The 22189-nt window shown below is 38.9% G+C and overlaps 1 protein-coding gene across 3 annotated transcripts in view; it reads left to right on the plus strand.

The window, feature by feature from the left end:
- Positions 1 to 22189, plus strand: part of SPSB4 (splA/ryanodine receptor domain and SOCS box containing 4) — a 229781-nt gene that overhangs the window by 153676 nt on the left and 53916 nt on the right. For all 3 annotated transcript variants that reach the window (XM_020793142.3, XM_020793141.3, XM_072995961.2), the window contains exon 2: positions 9517 to 10375. In XM_020793142.3, the coding sequence (XP_020648801.1) occupies positions 9682 to 10375 (694 nt within the window). In that variant the 5' untranslated portion in view covers positions 9517 to 9681. The remainder of the gene's footprint in view (positions 1 to 9516; positions 10376 to 22189) is intronic.

Below are 22189 nucleotides of genomic sequence, written 5' to 3' on the forward strand. Positions count from 1 at the left end.
TAAGACAACCCCATGTATAAGACACCCCCACTTTTCTAACCCAAAGTTAAGAAATCCATATTTTAAACATAAAACAGAACACATTTTTATTTAATAATTAAGTAAAATTTACATTCCAGTACTGTCTCTGTTACATCTGAGCACTGCCTACAGGCTCCACCTCCAAGGAGGTGTATTCCAGTTGGTTTGTTCAGCATCAGCTAATGTCAGTTACATAAGACTCGTGACTGGAGGAAGCTAAGCCTTATGACTGGAGGCAGCCTGTTTGCAGAGGCAAGGTCTGGGCCATTTTATTCTCTCCTCCGCGTACTTCCATGTATAAGATGACCCTCAATTTTTAGTCTAAAATTTTTAGACAAAAGTATCGTCTTATACATGCAAAATATGGTATTTCTCAAACCTACGGTTTTCTTACATCCTACTAGGCTACTTCTCTATGTATATCTGACTTATTAATCCTGTCTTGTTTTGTGCAGAGCACAATCTCCATAATGCTGACCCAGTGGATGGCACCTACAATATGGTTTCCAGCTTGGCCGTGGGCAACATATGGGAACAACAGCATTAGCCAAGCTGCTGATTTACATCACAAACCAAGCAATGAAAAGTATTCCTTGTGCATCATTATCTAGTACGAGATGGGTCCTTTCGTGTGAATTTGAAGCTTTGCAACCTGATTGCACTTTATCAAGAAAGAAATAAGTAGTATGTCAAGAGCATGTATGATCAAGCTGAATGCTCTTTCAGTCTGGTCTGACACTCACATCTGTACTTTTCTGTTATTTTATATAAATGGTCTGTTCAGGCCATCTCCACATGCCTGGAGGTGAAATCTACAGTATTTGCTTTCTAAGGAAAAGTTGTTTTTCTTGGCTAGAGAAGGTTGTGACCTTTTTTTTTCTGGACCTGTTCTCAGAGCAGATTATTGAGATCTAAAATTCCAGATGTCTTCAGCCCCCCCCCCCACCATCAGTTCCTGAAATAATTTGTTTGTTTTACTGGTGTGCTATATCTGTGTATCCTCTTCACTCAGTTCCCCTGGTAATTAGTTATTCCACAATATGAAAGATTTAGTTTCAGTCTGAAATTCTTGAAATTGTGTGAGACTCAATTCTGCTTCTTCTTCTCTCTCGTTCATTTTCTCTCTCTCTCTTTCTCTGAATATACCAGAGCTTGGAAAGCAGCCATGTTGGGTGGGGGATTCTGGGAGTTGTGATCCAAAACAGTTACCTTTTTTCAAGTTTTAACCTCTTCCTGATGAGATAAGATGGCTAGTGTCTTGAGGGAGCTTTCAGCACCAATAGGTTCAGTTAATTAAAATTACCTCAATGCTGGTGCCAGCATTATTATCTTTTCAATGCCAGGCAAACATTTTATTCTTCCAGACTCTCAAATGTTGCAAGTTTTCGGCTAAAAGACATGTTATGCTTTATATTGATGTTGTTATTTTTATGTGCTATTAAGTCACTCCTGATTCATGAATTAATGACTTCCAAGAGGTCCTGTCAATAACATTCTTGTTGTAGTCTTGCAAACTCAAGTCTCAGTCTTATTCTGACATCCAAGTTTCACTTAATAGTTCAGTCAAAATATGGAAACAATTTTGATTTCATTATGGTCAGTGGTATAGTGATATACTTGTTTTGTGGTAGTTATTTTGTCTTTCCTATGTATATTAATGTTTTTTGTATTGTGTTTGCAGACCATCTTTGAATGACAGTATAAAAGCATTTTAAATATGTGAAAACAAATCAGGTTGCCTATGCAAAAAATAAAATGCAAGACTAGATTATGGGTTCCAGACTATCACATCTGACAAAACTTCAGATTTGTGGGGTGTTTTTTTTTTATTTGCCAAAAACAAACAATCCCCATAAAAAAGGCAAACATATTACTGTGCCTGATATTTATAGCACTGTTAGAACAGTCATTAAAAAATCCCTTGTTTTTTTTCTGTTTTGCATTAATAATATTCAGTAATGACTCATTCCAGACTAAAAGCCATTCATTCTTGGCATCAATTCTGAAAGCAGCCATAGTACTGAATCATGACAATTCTGTACCTGAGAGCAGTAAAGTGTGCTTGCAGATATTAATGGTGCTCTGATGACTTCAGTAGTGCTTCCCTGCAGAATTAACTGCACTGAGTGCTAGATCTTGCTTGAATTCTCTCCTGCCTTCTTTTTTCCAATCTCCAATCTCAACTCTGTGCCTTTCTTCTGCTTTACCTATCCAAATTCACAGAATAACAAATGCAATTCTGCATGTATGGGTCTAGAAGTGCAAAAGTTGTGAATCACTTACCTTGCTGCTATACAGTACATTCAAAAGTGTTTGCAGAAATGTCGTTGTACATATGATAAAAAAAAACATGGCCCCAGTATGTTTGTTTTTGTGTTGTAGTCTGCAGAAGATGTACTAGCGGGAGCTCCTGTTCAGCTAGCTTTAAAAAGTATCCTATTAATAGGCTTTGAGAGTAGATGTGGGGAGACTAGAACTCATTCATGGGTTATGCTGCAATGAGTGAAGTATACTGAGCTGCACAGAGTCTCATGCTCTCAGTGACATAAAATGAAGTTACAAATCTGTACCCACAGAACAGGTAGGGGATTACTCCTCAAACACTTAAAAAAATGAAATGGGCATTGGGGTCCTTCCCATTTTTCCTGTTGCTGTTGTTTATACTTCCTGACATTTCTGGCCCTGGATGGATGGATGGATGGATTGATTGACTGATTGACTGATTGATTGATTGAATGTGTTTGCCACCTAATTGGCAAATGCTCTTGATAGCTTATGATAATAAATTTCAAAGATTATCAGTGCTCATCAGCCCAAATAGAAATATAGCCACTTTGCTCTCAACTGTTTATGCCAAAGCCCAGCTAGGGCAGCAAATGCTATTGTAACCTACTGTTTTGTGGTTTTACCCTAAGAAGAGCTTGGTATGTGACCAGGCTATCTAGCGGACTATGTTTCCCAATATGAGACACGCCAGATGTTAATGTCCTCGAAGAAGACCTTTTTTTCCCACACCCACATGTTTGATGAGGATGCAGACGGGCTTCCTGGTGGCTTCTGGGGATGGGATTTTTGAATTAAGGGACTCTCGGTCCCATAAGTCAACAGGAACACCCAAGGCCAAATTATGGGAGTGGGAGCCCTCACGCTGGCAGGACGTAGAGCAGCCTCCTCACCCTCATGTTTTTCCTGCACTGTTTGTTTGAACCATTAGAAATGTTTCCGCAAAATCCATGGCTCAGTGAGACACTGTCTTTCCTAAAGGTGCGTGGGGGAAAGAGTTTTGTCAGAGACTGCCTCAGTGCATTCTATAGGCCTTTATTCATGGTGCATTTTAATAGCTATATGAGTGGTTTATGATAGGTGTATGTGTGAATAAAAATTCTGATTTTATTTTCCCCTCCCATCAGAATCCTATTGATTGTCTAAACTGAAGCAGAATTCTTAAGATGTAAAGCATTATGTATGTGTTGACTCACCATTTAGTAATTGATTGAAGGAGTTTACTCTGGGTGGGACTACCAGTAGGATTCTGGCACCTGTTTGCAGTTTTCTAATATCTCTTTTTTTGTAATATGATGCATTTAATTGTATTTAATATTGAGATTTTAGTTGTATCCATTTTAAGTTATGTTGCAAGGTGCCTTGAGTCCCTTTGTTGGGAGAAAAATTGAAAATAAAATATATAATAAGATGATACAGCAATGGCATGGATAAATATGTTGGGTGTTTTGTATGAGTGGTGTAACTTGAAAAGAGACAACAAATTATAGAAGTTCAAATTTAAAAAAGAAGACAACTTCCATTATTATACAAGAAAAGATTTTTGGGGATGTATTCTCGAAGGCTTTCATGGCCGGGATCCAATGGTTGTATCCAACAAACTTCAACAGAGCACAGACAGAGTTCTGACTCCTGTCCTCTGAAGATGCTGGCCACAGAGACTGCCGAAATGTTAGGAAGAAAAACCTTAAGAACACAGCCAAACAACCCAGAAAACCCACAACAACCATCGATTTTTGGGGACTTGGTGGGTGGATGGATGGTTGCCTTGAAAAAGATCAAACAAGGATGTATAGAAATAACAAATATAGAACACTAGTCATTTGTATCGATTCATTGTCACGTTGTTTCAGTCTGTCTTTTGTTTAATGCAAAAGATGTATCTTACAGAATAAACATTCCTAGATGAGTAAATGATTAGTTGGTGTTTTCAGTAGCACTCTGTACAGTAGTAAGGTTGATAGACCTATTAGGTATCAGACCATATTTCTAACAGCGAAATAGCATTCTTCTGCTTAAAGTTTCTAAGATTACAGTTTCACTGCTACTGCTCAAAACAGCATTCTTTAATACCTTGACAGTTTCACTGAAAGCACTACAAAGTGAAAGTGACATTCTTTTTCCATCTTGAATTTGGCTTGCCCTGGAGTGTACACAGTTCTCTGGACCAGATCATTTCCCAACCACATGAGCCATGCTTCTGAAAACATCTCTCCTGTACAAGCTAATTAAGGAGAAAATCAACAACAGCTCTAAAAGTTGTTTATGGCAAACTTCGTACTGTTAGCCTTCACATATGCATCTTATTCGCTTGGAGAGGAGCAGCATAGTAACTTCTCTAAAAGTCCAATAAATTAAGCATATAGAAAATTCCAATTTTATTATAGGAATAGGGGACTGAATGTACCTTGATTGAATTGCCATGGATTATTTTGTTGTTTGTGCAGGCATTTCTTGTATGCATACATTATGAAGAATAATTTATCATGTAAAATAGGAGAAGGCTGAAAGCTTCCATGAGGATGGTTAATGATCACTGACAGTGTTAAATAAGCAGTGTAAACATACGATTGCTGAGCTTACCAGGACATGTATTTTACATTCTATATTATGAAGGTTGGGAAATGGCATGGGCACAATGCTGCTAAACCAGGTAGCATCTTTGGCTTTCTTTAATATTAGGAATGGCTCCTCATTATTGAAAATAACTGGTTAATGGCTGATATGACTCTCTGCCTCCCACATCCTTGTTAATAACAGTTACATGCTTTCAAGTCAGTTGTGACTTATACCAATCTTTTCTAGGGCATCCTAAGTATAGAGTACTTAAAAGTGGTGTACCATTCCCTTCTGGGGATGATGTAGCTTGGTCAAAGCTACAAAGGAATCGGCCTCTTAGCTGTGGCTCTACAGACATTTGCTTCATCTGATTAGCCAGCCAGCCAGCTATGCCCATGGTACGTAGCCTGTCAAAAAGCTTATTGTGTTCTTACTGTATTTATTTATTTATTTATTTATTTATTTATTTATTTATTTTATTTTATTTTATTTTATTTTATTTTATTTTATTTTATTTTATTTTATTTTAATATTTGATTTATACTCCGCCCCTCTAGACAGAGTCTACTCAGGGCGGCTTACAAAGAAGAATAAAACATTATAAAATACAATCAAATAAAAACCATCAATATATGTAAGTCAATGACATAATTACATCAACAAATTAGAAGATCAAGATGAAAAAAAAAACTAAAGAAAAAAAGAAAATCAGGTGTTGACTGGAGGGAAGGCCTGCCTGAACAGCCAGGTCTTTAAATGACTCTTAAAAATATCCAGCGAGGGTGCCTGGGTGATTTCCGGTGGCAAGGTGTTCCACAGTCGGGGGGCCACTGCCCGGTTTCTTGTTCGTTCTTTCTGGGCCTCTCTCGGCGTTAGGCCCTCAGCTGTCTTTCCTGGCTAAAACGAGTGACTCGGGTAGATCTAGGTCTTTGTGTTTGTGTGCAGAATTATGCACACAAGAAGAAGGCTCATATACTTCCATCTCCCTTTCTAGATACATACTAATACGCAAGAGTCTTGGGTCCCTTGACAGCATGGTATGTATGAAAGGACCTGGAGTCTGATGTGCTAGTGGGTAATGTCCTAGAAGATATAGATGACATGAATGGTCTGCTTCTGCAAGGTTTTGTTGTTGTTGTTGTTGTTGTTGTTTAATTGTGGGATTGTTCTTATAATACAAGGGCTAGAAAATAAATAAGGAAGCTTGTTGAAATTGTTGTCCTACGCAGACCTTGGTATTTTTACTTTTTAAGATTGTAATTCCCAGAATCCCATAGCTGTCTGATTAGGAGATGTAGGAGTCCAATTTTTTTCCCCAAGACAAGGTGTTACAGATAAACCTTTTAAAAGATTTGGTGCACAGACAACATGTGGCAGATAGAAAGAAATGATCTGACAGGAATTGGAAGGAAAGTAGTCTACCACTTCAGAAATGTAAAACTTTAATATGTGAGTGATGCTTACTGTTTATTTAAGAGTGCAATAAAAGTCTAATAAGTATCTCTGATTCATTTTGTAAGCCAGTCTTACAATTTGGCAGTAGTTTTTCAGGAACTGGGATTTTGCCATCAGTTACATAAAATTGTTCCACATCCTGGCAGAGCTGACTTCTGAGGATTTAGGTTTTGGCATTTAGAGTTTTAAATATCCTTATTCTCACTGTTGCAATGTAAACAAATAAATGTCTTCTGAAATATCAGAAAACTTATCTGAATTGTGAAGTAGCATTCACAGAGTCTTGGAACTATTGAGTTCAGAGGGCCCCAAGGCAAACAGGTTTGCTCCATCTTTTTTGTGACAGTCATTTAAAAATTTGAAGTGGTCTTTCATATGATTTCTCATTCTTCTTTTCAGCAAGGTAAACATACCGGATTCTTTCCTCATAGAGCTTGATTTCTATACCCTTTGTCACCCTCCTCTAGACCTATCCTGCTTTATTGCAGTTCGTTTTAAATTTTGCCTTGCTGCTTTTAAATGCAAATTTAGTATTTTTATTTACCATTTTTAATATTGGCTTAATCCTTTAAAAATATTTGTATACCTACTGTTTTTAGCTTCTAAATATTATCTTTTTAAAGGTGTTAGCCTCCTTGGGTGTTTTTAAGGAGAAAGGTGGGATAAAAATATTTTAAATAAATAAATGTATGTGAAATTCTTGCCGAGCACACAAGTCTATAGTCCACAGTATGTAGCATTCCCTGCAGCAGATATAAATAAATATCAATCAAGAGATCACCCAGAGTTTTAAAGCTGGACCTCACAGCCATGATATGATATCCCCTTGGGTAGACCAAACCAGATACAGTCGTGCCCCGCTTAACGATTGCCTCGCTTAACAAGGAAAATGCTTTACGATGAGGTTTTTGTGATCGCAATTGCAATCACAAAACGATGGTCTAAATGGGGGAATTTTGCTTAGCGATGATCAGTTCCCTGTTTCAGGAACTGATTTTCGCTCTACGACAATCATAAACAGCTGATCGTCAGGTTTCAAAATGCCCGCCGGCTGAAGAAAATGGCCCCCCACTGTGCTTAGGGATGGATTCCTCACTGTACAAGCATGGAAAATGGCTGCCCTTATGGAGGATCTTTGCTGGACGGTGTGTTTTCAGCCCATTGGAACGCATTAACTGGGTTTTAAAGCGTTTCAGTGGGCTTTTTAATTTTGTTTGACGATGTTTTCACTCTACAGTGATTTTGCTGGAATGAATTAACATCATCAAGCGAGGCACCACTGTATCTTTTAAAGGTATAGTTAGCAACTACATTACCTTTCCTGTTTCACTTTACATTAAGTGTGGGTCACTTGTTATGGGCCCCTTTGTGTTATTGTTCCTTCCTCACTGTCTTGAACTCTCTGAGTTGCAGAAAGCTAAAGTTTATTTAAGAATATAGTAATACATTGCTTTGCCATTTGCTGCAAGGGATTCTTGATGGCCACACCTATCTTCTGGATCTCTCCATAAATCCAGGGTTGTTTGGCTTGGATACACAGATGGACTAGATACCTGTTAACAAGCTGAGACTCAGTTGAGGCATGGCACAGGCACAGCTATCAGTAGAAAAGCAAATCTGGGGTTTTTATATAGGCTGTTCAGAATAAGGTGACAGTTCCCTCTGAAAGATTAAGTATTGCAGCTTGGGGGTGCTTCTGGGCCCTGCATAGCTCTTGAAGTGTTGGGTACTTTTTGTGTCCAGAATTTCCCTTCTGCCCTTGCTGGCTGTGCCAAACAAAGCCCTTTCTGAAGAAAGTAAATCTGGCCAGTCATCCACACTTTTATAATCTCCTGTGTAATTTACTGAAATATGGCTATAGGGACTGCTGTTGACAAATATTTGGAAACTGCAGCTAGTAAAATGCAGCATCCAGGTTACTTACAAGCACGTGCCAGCCACATTATACTTCTCTTTGTGTCGATATCTACTTTAAGGGTGCTTATGAATAAAGCCCCAAATTCTTTGTGGCCAGAATATCTAAAATACTATCTCTTTTAGTATGAGCTTTCCTGTAGTTTAAACATGTCTTTCTTTGAATGCCTTTTTGTGTGGTCTGCCATTAACAGAGATTAGCTTTGTAAATAGGTGGGATAGATTGGTGGAACAAGTCTTGATGGCAATACCTCCTCTACAGAACTGTCTCCATAAGTCTAGTTCCTTCTTTGTTCAGTTTTAAATGGATTGTTCGGTTTCACTTTACTTTTCAGTATTTTCAGTATATCAACATTACACTCTGTTTGCAAAATAGTCTCCTGGTCTTAATTGTGCTATCCATCTTGAACTTAAAATGTTTTCAAGTTTGAATTGTAAGTTGCCATCGAAACCCTCTCATAAAGACTGCTTCTTATCCAGTAACATGGCTATTATATGAGCCATTAATGAAAATGTTGGAGGCGCCAAACCGTGGGATCTTTGCCATGGCATGCTACTTAAGCAGATAATTTTGCCAGCATTATCCTATCCAATCGAAGTTGGTCAGCATGCTAACAATACCATTAAGACATCAGTTTGTATTGGATCTTCAAAGAGTTATTTTTTGGACTGAAAGTCTCTCCAAGAACAAGAGTTTTCTTAAAACTCTTCATGGTTTTCACCCTATTTCTTTCTTTCAAGGGCATGGTGTTTTAAGAAGCGGGAGATGTATTGGCTTTCACAGCTGTTTGTTATCACTGGGATAGTCTGTGTTACTGCATTAGAAAGGCAGATTTAGCAAGAAAAATTCTAAAGCATTCTTACAAAAGTAAAAACATGTCCAGATAATTTCTTTGAGGCAATATAAATAATTGTAAATGAAAATGAATGCAGTCATAAGCATACCTGATAATGGAGGAAAAGCACTTTGAATAGCATGACAGCTTTGACTAGACTGTATGGGTGGAAGGGCAAAAGGTGTGGAATGTCTGTGTCTGTTATGAAAAGAAGGAAATTGCTGTCTGTACTCTGAGCACTGCAGGCTCAGTGTATCCAGCTGACTGTCTGGCTAGTGAGCACTGTAGTACAAAAGCTATGATACTAAGAATGCTCAGTTCTTTATTTTAAAGTACTGTAATTTGGCACCAATCGTAAGAGAAGTTCTTCTCCTTTCCTTTTCTTAACTAACCCATGTGAGTTATAAGTTGACTACTTATTAATTTTTGACTCTTTGTTCCATTTCAGGAGTGTGTCTCCAGAAAACATTGTTTCTGATAGGATCCAGAAAGGAGACGTCCATTTGATACCCACAGAAGCATTGGCTGAGCTTGAAATGCTTCCATGAGTTAACACTGGGCCTGGATCCACCCACCCTTCATTCCCTGCAGCCAAGGAATCTGCAGCTGAACAATGGGTCAAAAAATCTCAGGGAGCATAAAGTCTGTTGATGTTCGAGAGCCCCCTTATCGACCCGTCAAACGAGAACTAAGGGGCCCCGATTTCTGCAAGCCGGCGCGGCTGGATATGTTGTTGGATATGCCCCCGGCCCGTTTGGAGATCCAGTATAAACATGCTTGGAACAATGAAGATCGGTCCTTAAATATATTTGTGAAAGAAGATGACAGACTCACTTTTCATAGACATCCGGTGGCTCAAAGCACAGACTGCATACGGGGGAAAGTGGGCTACACCAGGGGCCTGCACGTTTGGCAAATTCACTGGCCCACGAGGCAGCGAGGAACTCATGCCGTGGTTGGAGTGTCAACAGCAGAAGCTCCTTTGCATTCTGTAGGATATACCTCATTGGTTGGTAGCAATAGTGAGTCATGGGGCTGGGACCTTGGACGTAACAAGCTTTACCACAACTGTAAAAACCAGCCCGGTGTGACCTATCCTGTGTTTTTAGAACCAGACGAGTCTTTTGTACTTCCTGACTCCTTACTGGTAGTTTTAGATATGGATGAAGGGACACTTAGTTTCATTGTGGATGGACAGTACCTTGGAGTGGCCTTCAGGGGGCTTAAAGGGAAAAAACTCTATCCTATAGTCAGTGCAGTCTGGGGGCACTGTGAAATTACAATGAGATACATCAACGGACTCGATCGTAAGTGTTCCATCTCAGTTTTCTTTTCTTTTTCAGAGCACTTAAACTTATCTTTAACTTTGCCATCTTAAACTTTCCTAATGGACTACCAGTGAGAAAGTGCACTTGCTTGTTTTTAACCTTTCCATGAAAGACAATTCTGTTTGATAGCTGAAGATGCAGTAGAACGTTTGGCTTGAAAAAATTGTGTTTTGAAACAAACACCACAACATTTTTCTGCTTGAGTTGTACTGTTCCCCCCCCCCCAGAATTATTTATTTGCTAATATGAAGGTTGACATTATGTGAATGTGTTGTCTTCTATTTCACTTTCAGCTGTCTCTCTCTTTGCGTGTCTATGTTTCATACTATTAACCATATGGAGAAACTTAGCATAATGGCAAAAACTATTGACTTCAAAATACAGCACTTCAGAAGGTTTGTAAAGCAAGCCTTTGTTGATCTGCTTATTCTACAGAACAGTATGCTTTGCAAAACTATATCCTTGTTTAGAAATAAGGCTTCCTAGTGGTATTAGTTTGTACAGGAAGGATGAAGGGGTTGGTATATTTTTGATTGAACAAATATCTGTCTTCCTTTTCAGAAGGTGGGAGTAAAGTATATGCCCTTGTGGCTGTGGATTGCAATATCTGTTGAACAGGTATTGTATTTATAGAAGCAGTCATATGTTTATGTGCAGTCCTATGCTCAAATCCGATATTTTGTACAGACAGATGGGCAGATGGTATTCAGAATTAGGTGTATTGTCACAGTGGAAATGGGAGAACATGTATAGAAGTATCTCTTTAGCATTATCTAAGGCACAAGATGCTTCTCATCCCTGCATTTTGCTGAACATTCTTTATTTAAGTATGTATTAACAAAGAACCAGCATTTGCCTGTGCTTCGAGCACATTTCTGCAGCCTGCCTTATTTATTTGTTTGTTTGTTTGTTTATTGGATTTTTACCCTGCCCCTCTAGACCATGTCTACTTGGGGCAGCTTACATAGATAAAACAGAACAATATAATATATAAAATATAAAAATTATAAAATTAGAATTACAATTGAACAAATAATTTGAAGATTACCAAGATGGCATGGCATAAAAGGGGATTAAAATAAGAAAGACTTAATTTGCTGGAGGGAAGGCCTGCTTGAATAGCCACGTTTTTACCTGGTTTTTAAAAACACCCAGCGAGGGTGCCAGCCGAATTTCTGTTGGTAGGGTGTTCCACAGCCGAGGGGCCACCGCTGAGAAGGCCCGGTTTCTTGTTTTTTCCTTCTGGGCCTCCCTCGGCATCAGACCCCTCAGCCATCCCTGCTGGCTATATCGGGTGATTCAGGTAGATCTGGGTGGGAGAAGACGATCTGCCAAATATTGAGGTCCCAAACCATTTAGGGCTTTATACGTGATCATTAACACTTTGAAGTCAACGCAGAAACAGATGGGCAACCAGTGCAAAGCAGCCAAAGTGGGGGAGATATGTTGGTGTTTTCTCACCCCACTAAGAAGCCTGGCTGCCACATTCTGGACCATCTGAAGTTTCCGCGTCAGCCTCAAAGGCAGCCCCACGTTTATTATACAATATACCTTTCTCTGTTTCTTTAAGGATGTTCTGGAGTTTTACATGATGTAATTATTGCAGTTAATGCCTTTTATCAGCAGAGCAGTGGTTCCCAATCTTGAGTAACACAGGTGTTCTTGTATTTGTGAAGCTGCTGCTTCCTTTTCTGCATATGAAACATAAGTAATTTTTCCCAGAGTAGTAAAAGGGAAGCATCCTCATCCCTGATATTTCTTAGTTTTAACTTTTCTTTGAAGTGGCCTCTAAGACCTTTTCTGTAGGACATGGGGTGCTGCACAGAGCATGTTTTCTGTGTGGACAGAAACTCACTCCTGCTAACTTCTGGTAGTGTGTTTCTGTCCAACAAACAGTACCAATAAGGTGCCATCATTTAAGTATGTCTAATCTGGATAGGATTAAGTAGTCAGTCTCACTAATTTGTTGGCGGTGTCTGCTTGTTTTACATGGAGAGCTTCGTATACAGAGTTGGCTCAAGTTTTGTACCACATTGCTGCACTAAACTCTTATCTAAAACATCTTGCATTATGAAGTGTTTGATTCCATTTTTTTCCTGTTAATTAAAGGTGGGATGGTTTGGCTGAAACTAAATCACTGAATAAATAAGAGCACAGTCTTTGGTAACATCGGTCTCATCTGCATTTGCTCTCATTTTAACTTCACATGTGATGTCTGAATCATTCTCCTCCTGAAATTCGCGTGTTTTATGTGCTGGCTGTTATAAAATCACAAAGACTTGGAGTCTTTTAACTTTTTCTTCCTTAATGAATACATTTTAAGATAACCTTTTCATATTAGAAATTTTTATCAGCTGAACTTTTGCTAGCACGCTATACCTATAATCTTAAATGAAAATTCTTACATCTTAAAAGGAAGAGGAAAGTTCTGAAAGTTTTATAGCATTGTGGCTTAGGCTCAAAATAATTCTGTTTTGACTCCGTATTGCAAAAATAGTTTATATTTCTCTGGGAAGCTGACAAAAGCTGGATGAATAAAAACTGAACTGTAAGCGAAAGGAAGTGACCCTGAGCAATGTCATGTTCTGTTCAGAGACAAAAGAATATTGGACAACCTTACAGACAAAGCATGTTCTTTTTTCCACCCCCTGGGCATTTCCATTCAAAACTTTCACTAGTATATTATGTAACAACATGCTTACTCTCTTGTTTTAGTGAGAACTGTCTAGTTTATTTCAGTGAGAAAACCATGAGATGAAGACCCTTTACCTTAAATTTCAACATAGGCCTTATCAACAAGATACTCATACTTTGCTGCTCCCCTCCCTCCAGCATTCTGTTGGTTTGGTGCCTATGTAATGTAATATTTTTAATTTATTGCAACTGCTTTTCTCCTACCTCAGAAAACTGATCTAATTTCCAGAGCTTTCAATTTTTTTTAATAGAAATTGTGTTCTGTACAACTGCTATCCTGGAATTTCAAAGAAATAAGTAGGGTAGCAAGGAGAGAGATAGGTGCAACCACTCAAGTTCAGTGGATCTGGTAAGAACAGGTAGGGTGCCTCCTTAAATGGCCATATATCACACATAAGCAGACAAACATTTATTTACTTTTACTAAATATTTGGTGATGGTCCAGCAGCAGATAATGTCTACACAGATTTCTTAACATATGGCAGTGCTTTTGTGTAGCTATAGAAGAGAATTTCAGCCAGTATTTGGAGCACCATTCCAATTTTTTAGGAACAAACAGATTTCTAGAAGGCAGTGTTTGAGTGAAAGGGAGTTTGTGTCTTTCCATTCTTCAGCTTGAGACCAGGGTGGAACTGATGCATCAACTATTTGCAAAGAGAATCTACTCATTGAGTTACAGTTGGAGTGGTCAGTTCATCAGTTTTCTCTCTCTCGTTTTTTAAGCAGTAGTGTTTAGGAGGTTTCTTTGGTTTCATATTGTCAGTAAATGTATCCATTTATTGAGTTATACAGATTGCATTTATTAATTTTATGTAAAATTCTTTGCCAACCAGTTGATTTACAATAAACAAATTAAAATTTGACATATAGCTAAGTAACACACAGTTTAAAAATTACTACATTTTCAACATGCCTTTAGATGTGAACAGTGATTTAACATGCAACATTAAAAGTGTGATGGAACAGAGCAGTTGTTACTACTGTCTAAAGAAAAGGAAGGATAGAACCAATCGTATTCCCCTTAGAGAGAATTCCATGATCAAGATGCTCCTACTGAAAATGCCCTGCTAGGCACCCACTAGCCTAGTCTTTCTAGTGTGTGGACATATAACATCCTCCGTGGTTGTTGTCCATTTGATATACTGCTGAAGTAATAAACCAACAACTTATTTTTGTATTTTGCCTTGCCCCTTTGCATCAATTTTTCTTTGAGAAACCAATTACATTTTCCCCTACCTTCTGTTTTCTCTTGCCTTATATAACAGTGTTGTACTGTCACTTGCTTTTGCTATTGGTATGGCTGTCCAGTGTCTGCCTTTAACTCTTTATACTTTATGAAGTTCATCCCACACCTCCTATTCTTTTTGCAATATATCTTCAGTACAAGTAGGTTAAGTCAGTGGTTCTTAACCTTTGTTACTTGGATGCTTTTGAACTGCAACTCCCAGAAACCCCAGTCAGGACAGCTGGTGGTGAAGGCTTCTGGGAGTTGCAGTCCAAAACTCCTGAGTAACCCAAGGTTAAGAACCAGTGGGTTAAGTGACTGAAATCCTGCTGCTTAGTATGGTAGGTTGCAGCTACATCAGGGCTATTGAATCAGTGGAACTTCTGTTGATGAAAGTAGGAAGATGGGCACTTCCAGTTTCATTTTTTTAAAATATTGTTTTGGAAGCAGCTTAAGGAACCCTAAGTCTCCAGGGATGGAAATAATGCTTTTTAATCCTTCATTTTTGACCTTGAGGACTGCAAAAATGTCCTGTGGGTGGCATGTTGTCTTATTTCTTACTTGAAAGACCAAAATATGTAATCCTATAAAATAGGAATCAGGAACAGTCAGTGCAGTCTTGAGACAGTTCCCCAAGTAAATATTGTGTTTGGTTAGTATTGCTGATCAAGAGAGCTTTTTAAATGCCCAAATGGAAAGGAGTGAGGAAGAATCTTAAAAGATTCCCCTTTGGGGAGCCATCACATCCACCATTACCAACTGAGTGCAGAATGGGACATTTTGTTTGCATAATAACTGTTGTAAAAGGATGCTTCAGTTATAGTTCTTGAAACTTTCCTGTTTGGAAGAAAGTATGAATCAGCCACATAGTGAGGATCTTGTGAGAATTTCTTCTGGTCTGTTTGTGGCTAGTTGCCAAAAAGTTCAAGGAACAATAGTGTTGAATCTATGTGCCTTCTATTTGTCAGGCATTATAATGAGTGAATGGATCAAACATTGTCCTTCTGAGTAGCAAGTAATTAGAGAACACATTCACACATGCAGTGGTCCCTCGCTAGACAGTTGCCCCGCATGACAGTTTTTTCGCTAGACATTGACTTTTTGCGATCGGTATAGCGATTCTCAAAACAGTGGTTCCTATGGGGGAATTTTGCTGGACAATGTTTGGTCCCTGCTTCGCAAACTGATTTTTGCTAGACAACAATTTTGACAGCTCCCTCCGTGCTCGCAAAACAGGTGTTTTCGGGATCTAAGCTTCACAAGACAGCTATTTAAACAGCTGATTGGGCAGTTCGCAAAGCGGCTTTCCTATGACCGATCTTCGCTAGACAACGACGATTCTTCCCCATTGGAACGCATTAAACAGGTTTCAATGCGTTCCAATAGGGAAATGCTTTTCGCTAGACAATGATTTCACTAAACAGAGATTTCAGTGGAACGGATTATCATCGTCTAGTGAGGCACTACTGTATTTGCAACAGCATTATCAGGACATCCTTTGTAAAGTCTTCAGTGAAAGTCAGCAGCTCTGTTACATTGCTGCTAATTATTTTTCACCTTAACCTCCTCTTGTTTTGTTTTCCACTGGTGTACAGAACTGTTTCTGAAATGTGCCTCTCATTCTCCTCCACTTCAGTGTTATGGAGATGAAACTGCCACCTAAGTAATATTTCTGAATAGGGTTGTCGACAACTGTTTATCAAGTGTTGCCGTGTAATAACTTCATAGAATCATGGTGTGGTGCAATATAATTGCCCTGTATATATATTTCCAGCTACAATCATTGTGCTTCACACTTTATGCAGAACAGAGTGTCCTGGTTCTTCCTCTTGTTTCATCTAATTGCTTCAGTGTTTCATTGAGGCAAGTGAACATAAAATTATCATGGTTTGGTGAGAATTGTAAAAGCCATTCCATTAAATCAAGAACACATTTGAGATAAATGTGTTAACATCAGTGAGTGGAGTGTTTGTCCTCCTTCGATGGGTTTGGAAATAAAATTAAACAACTAGAGAAGTATATGTACAACTAGATATGAAGGGTCGTAAAGATGTCTCTCATCTTTTCTTTGAAATCATTGATTTCCAATCTATATCTGACCTTGTCTTCCTCCCTCCACTTGCAGCATTGCATTGGCGAATGTACTGTACCTCCATTGAAGGCAGCATCACCAGTGGTGCCACTGAAACAAACATACCAGGTCTCTCATTACCTAGGAGCACTGTAATATGGTTCTTGTAGTGTGTACTGGATCCAGGTTTAATGCTGTGAGGAAGGGGATGTTCCTGGGGAGAGGGACCTGCAAATCACTTTGTGGCCATCTTCCTCAAAAGCTGTAATGTTTATGCCCCCACACAGCCAAGCTCCATTTTTAAACTCTGAACTAAGTGAGCAAAGAGACCGGAGATGTATTGGGTTTAGATCCACAGATTCTGGCTGTGGATCACACTGACCTGGGACGTAGGTGGACAGATAACCTGGAGCTGGCTCCTCCTTCATAGCTGAGGAGAACCTCTCTCAGTGCCACAGAGCCCGGTCCAGGGCAGTGCAAAGTTCATGCATCCATGCAGCACAAGATACATATAATGCTGATACTCATATAAGAGAATCTATATGAGTGAACACATACTTGGCATAAACTCCCAATAATCATGTAAAACATTAAGCTCTTTCTAATCTAATCTGAGTAGCCATTCAGTCTAATATGTGATCATCAAGCCCTTTGGCAGCCACTACTACATATTTACCTGGGCTTTACATCCACCTGTTAATTTATCTTCTTCGGAACTCACTCCAAAGCATATGAAGGATGCAAGAGAGTTCACCAATAGGACAGGATTGCATTTTTCTCCCTGCTCTGTTAACAGGAGGTGGACAAAGGGATTTGATCAATAATTTCCCTCAACGAAAGGAGTCAGGTAGCAATTAACACAGAACAGTATACTTTATTGTCGAGGCTTGAATAAAGCCAAACCGTGCTAGGCTTTAGTTTCTGGTTACTGTTATCTTTCTTTTAACCTTTTCCTGAACTTTCCCAGCTGCTTCCTTTGCTGTCACACCACACCTCCTCCCCTCCCTCTCATCCTCATCCTCAACCACCCCTTCTCTCGTGGCCACACCACTCTATAACCCTTTCTTACAGCATTCCGAGGGCTGCGATAGGTTGAACACAAGGGAGACGGGACACAGTGCTCTTGTCAAAATGGGCTATGGAACTTCTTGAAATGGGAGATTTCAGTGCTTGTTCTCCAGATAAAACTTAACATTGGATTAAGCCTGTAGACGGAATGCTTGCTTGGATTGCACCCTGAGACAGCTTAATGTTTTACATGGTTTTTGTGTGTGTTTATTTTGGACTTGTCAGTATATACTAATTAGTGCTGTGTAGAAAATTCTCTTGTGATAATTTTTACCATTCTGATTCTATACAGTAGAAAAGAAAGATGTATTCCAAAAGAATGTCAGTTGAAGAAACATTTCAGAGATATTCTCATGGGTGAAATCAAGGAGGTTATAACCTTATAACTTTGCCAAAGAGTGTCTATGTATGTCTTGTCATTCATTGTACAATAATCTCTGTTGATGTTACCAGTATCCCAGGCTTCTCATTTTTTAGTGAAACTGAAAGGAAAGACTCCATAAGTCAGCGTTTTCACAGGGCTTTTCCAGATCAGAAGGTGTTATATAGTCAGGGAAACCGCAGTGATGATGAATACATATAGAACAGCAAGAGAGAAAATGTAGCACTTTTAACTATCTTGTAGAGTTACAATAAGTTCAGAAATACAATCAAAGCAAATTCTAAAGGGGCTCCACAAATGAGGCAGAACATCAGAATCTTCTTTCATGAGGAAATAAAATGTGAGGAAATTGGAATTCACCAAAAGATGTAGATTCATATTTTTCTTAACACTGGATACAGTATTCCTCCATATACAGTGGTGCCCCGCTTGACGCTTACCCCACATGACATCGAAATCGCTTTACGATGAGTTTTTTGCGATCGCTATTGCGATCACAAAATGATGGTTCCAATGGGTTTTTTTCGCTTGACGTCGATTAAGAGCCTGCTTCGCGAACCGTTTGTTCGCTAAACGATGATTTTTCTGGCTCCACAAAATGGCTTCCCTTCGTAAAATGGCTTCCCTCCCTTCGCAAAATGACTGCCTTCCGGACCCCTGCTTTGGAAGACAGTGATTTAAACAGCTGATCGGCGGTTCTCTATGGGTAATCTTCGCTGGACGATGAGGTATTTCCCCATTGGAACGCACTGACCAGTTTTCAATGCATTCCAGTGGGTTTTTTTGGCTTGACGACGATTTCGCTGTACAGCGATTTTGCTGGAATGGATTATCGTTGTTAAGCGGGACACCACTGTACCTGCTATGTGGTTACCGGGAAGGTGTTGGAAGGCATTGTGAAGGAAGCAAGATGGTGGCCCAGGCCACCAACAAGCTAATGTTGATGCCACTTGCAGTAGCAGTGCCAAAAATGAGAAATGTAAGTGGCAGGGGTTTACATCTGTGCTAGTCTTTGCTAATATGAGCCTCATCACTGTTAAAACTGTTGAAAAAGTTATTTTATTCCCAAAGAAATTTAGTGAAATTGTCAACCCCCATTTTTTTTCTTTCCACAAATAGAATGGAGATTTTCTGAAGGTCATTTGGATTCATATGTAACTAACACATGTTATTTTCAGCAATGATATTGAATGTCAGGTGTGTGTTCACATTGTTAAACGATTCCATGCATGTACCTGGATGATGAAAGCCATTTTGTTGTCATTCCCAATTTGCTCTTGGATACATAAAATCTACTACCACTGTTAGCTGTGTGTGATGTGATTTTGAGATGCTACCAGGGAAATAAGCAAAAAGTACATGACAGAACAGAGGATTTGTTATGTGCAAGGATGGGCAACTCTGATTCTCCAGATATATTTGCTGGATAGCTCAGTGGTTTAGGTGTCTGGCTGTGGAGACAGAGGTTGGGAGTTTGATTTCCCACTGTGCTTTCTTGACAGGAGCTGGACTCAGTCCATAGGATCTCTCCCAGCTCTCCAGTTCTTAGATGATGATGATGATTTTGGACCGCAGCTCCCACAATCCTTCATGACGCATTATGTTTATCAGGGCTGACAAAGTTTGTAGGCCAACAATACCTAGAAGGCTACAGTTGCCCACTTTTGCTTTTTAGTATGGGTGTTTTGATGTTTGAAGCGTTTCTGCCATAACCTTTGTACACAGATCCTGTATTGGAAAGATCTGTATCAAGACATTTAGTTGTCTCTGTATAAGGTACAGTAATGGCATTGGGATTGCTTACTGAGGGCAGAATGGCTGTTGAAATTACTTATTTGCTGTTCGTCAAGAGATTTCATTGAACAAGCCCCTGTTTGTGTGTGCTGTAAATATGCTGCATGGTTCTTTTGCCGTCTCTTGGCTCCAAGTGCTTGTGTGTGTTTGTGAAGGTCAAAGGTTCCTGACATTGGTTTCTAGCATATTTGTAGAGTAACTATAAATGTCTAATAACACCATGTCTACACATTTTGCTGGTTCAGTTCATTCTAAATTCTTCACATTCTTGGCTGTGCATCTTGGAAAGGGGAAATAAATTGGCCTCCTATACCAATGCTGTAGATTCAGCAAACTTGAAAGCAGAGGTATGTGCAATGTATAGCAGAAGCTATATGCTCTTGGATATCTTTTATGTGTTTTGTCACTTTATGTTTTTATTGTAGTGTTTTCCGTTAGTATCTCTATGTAAAATAGGTTATAATCAACTTGGAAAGATGTGCTCCTGGGACCATCAACTCAAACTATACAGTACAGAATTAATACCAATAGACTCTTTTAGAACTCAATAAATGTGTTTTAATTATGGAATCTATTAGGTTATGTATTGGCATGCCATCTAGAGTCTCCTCAAAGTACACTGGCTTTGTATAAAATGGTACCTGGCTAATGAATATTTTTCATCCCTAATGCTAAATGGCAAGCCATTTTTTAAAATGATTTTGTTAATGGACAGTGTTCTTCATTCAGAAGTATTTGTGATATAACATGTGGGTTTGAAAGACAAAGAGAATAATGTGTTCAAGTTACTTCACGTTTTTCTTTGGATTCAAGACATTGTGTTAAACTAGTAAGTAAGTAAGTAAGCAGAGTAGAAATGTTGGGTAATTTTAAAGAGATACTGTATGTGTCTTTTTGAGAAAGCCTGTGAATTGACCTGAAACAATTTGTCGTAGGTCCCATAGTTGAAGTAGTTTTGAGATTTTAAAAATGGCTTGGTTCTGCACCTATGAAACTTATACTTTTGAAACATGTATAAGGTTTTTTTGATATCTAAAGATATCAGCTTCTTTACCTTGTCTTATTAATTAAATAATCTGGTCAGTAGTTTTTATTCCCAAATACCAGTTCTCATCATTTAGGTTAGAGGGAAATTACCTGGTTTTTATGGGGATTACACTCCCCTTGAATGATCTAGTTCACAGTTTGGGAATACGTTTAGACCCAGCAATCTCTGTGGAGGCTCACATCAGTTGTGGCTAGTAGTAGCTTATACCAACTCCAATGGATTGCCTTGTTGTGTTCCTACCTAGATAAGAAATTGCTGGTAACAGTGGCTCACACATTGATAATCTCAAAAATAGACTACTCTACATAGGGCTGTACTTGAAAACAGTATAGAAACTTTGGTAGGTACAAAATGATTGGGTCAGACTGATTTCTGGGACTAGTGGTCATATATCCCCAATTGTGCCTCATTTTCATTGGCTTTCTTTGAGTTTCTGTGCTTAGTTCAAGTTGCTAGTTATGACATATAAAGCCCTTGTCAGTTTATCCCCTTGATATTTGTTGGAACCTCTCTCTTGAAATCAGCTACCTGTTTCACCTGCTCTTTCCAATCCATATTACCAAAAATTGCCACACTTAGGGAGCCCAAAAAGGTGATGCCAAGAATCAGACCTTCTCGGTCGTTACCCCTGATCCTTGGAATAAGCGTCCAATTGAGGTATGCCACGCTTTTTCCTTCCTGATATTCAGGAAATTAGTGAAGACAGAATTATATAAAGCTGCCTTCAATAATTTATCCCTCAGGGGCTGTTAATGTTAAGGACAATTTGAAAGTATACTATAGACTTTCCATTGCAATAATGGAAAGATGAGATAAATAATGAGATAAAGGTATAGTACAAATTTTCCCAGCTGGCTGGATAGCAAAGTGAATTGGAGTACCTGGTGAGATATTAAATTCCTCACTGTGTCTCCTGGGAGAATAACCCGTCTGTGGCATTGGACAAGTCAGATGGTCCATGGTGCCTCCCAAAGAGGGGAATGGTAAAACACTTCTGAGTATTCCTAGAAAAAAAACTCTGGAAGAGGTCAAAATTGATTTGATGGCATGCAATTATTTATTAGGCTATCCCTGTCTGTCAGTCTCAAAAGTATTTACCCCAATTGCATGCAGGTCATGAGGGTGAAGTAGTATGTAGCTAAAGGACCTTTTATTGATGCAAGTATGTATGTTTTATTTGGACTTCGTGTGTGTTTTATTTTCCTGAAGCTAGACATAATCTTGCTGTGTTTAAATGAGTTGGCTAAAGAACATGTCAATTTTCAAAAGACATGGGTTTTTTAAAGTCCTGAAATGTTGCTTCTTAAAACCACTGCAATCTAAAATTGCTTATTCAGATGTCTGAATGGTATGTGGTATCATACATGTGGCTGCCAGTAGCTAGTAGCATTGCTATTTCAACGGTTCCTGTGTTTCAGTGAAAAGTGAAATTTGATTTAGTGATATTTTAAGGAATAAAGATAGATGCAATAGAATGTTGCTTTATTCTGTGCCAAGGGTTACTTTTAAAA

The sequence above is a fragment of the Pogona vitticeps genome, chromosome 3 (genome assembly GCF_051106095.1).
Source record: "Pogona vitticeps strain Pit_001003342236 chromosome 3, PviZW2.1, whole genome shotgun sequence".
NCBI lineage: Eukaryota > Metazoa > Chordata > Lepidosauria > Squamata > Agamidae > Pogona > Pogona vitticeps.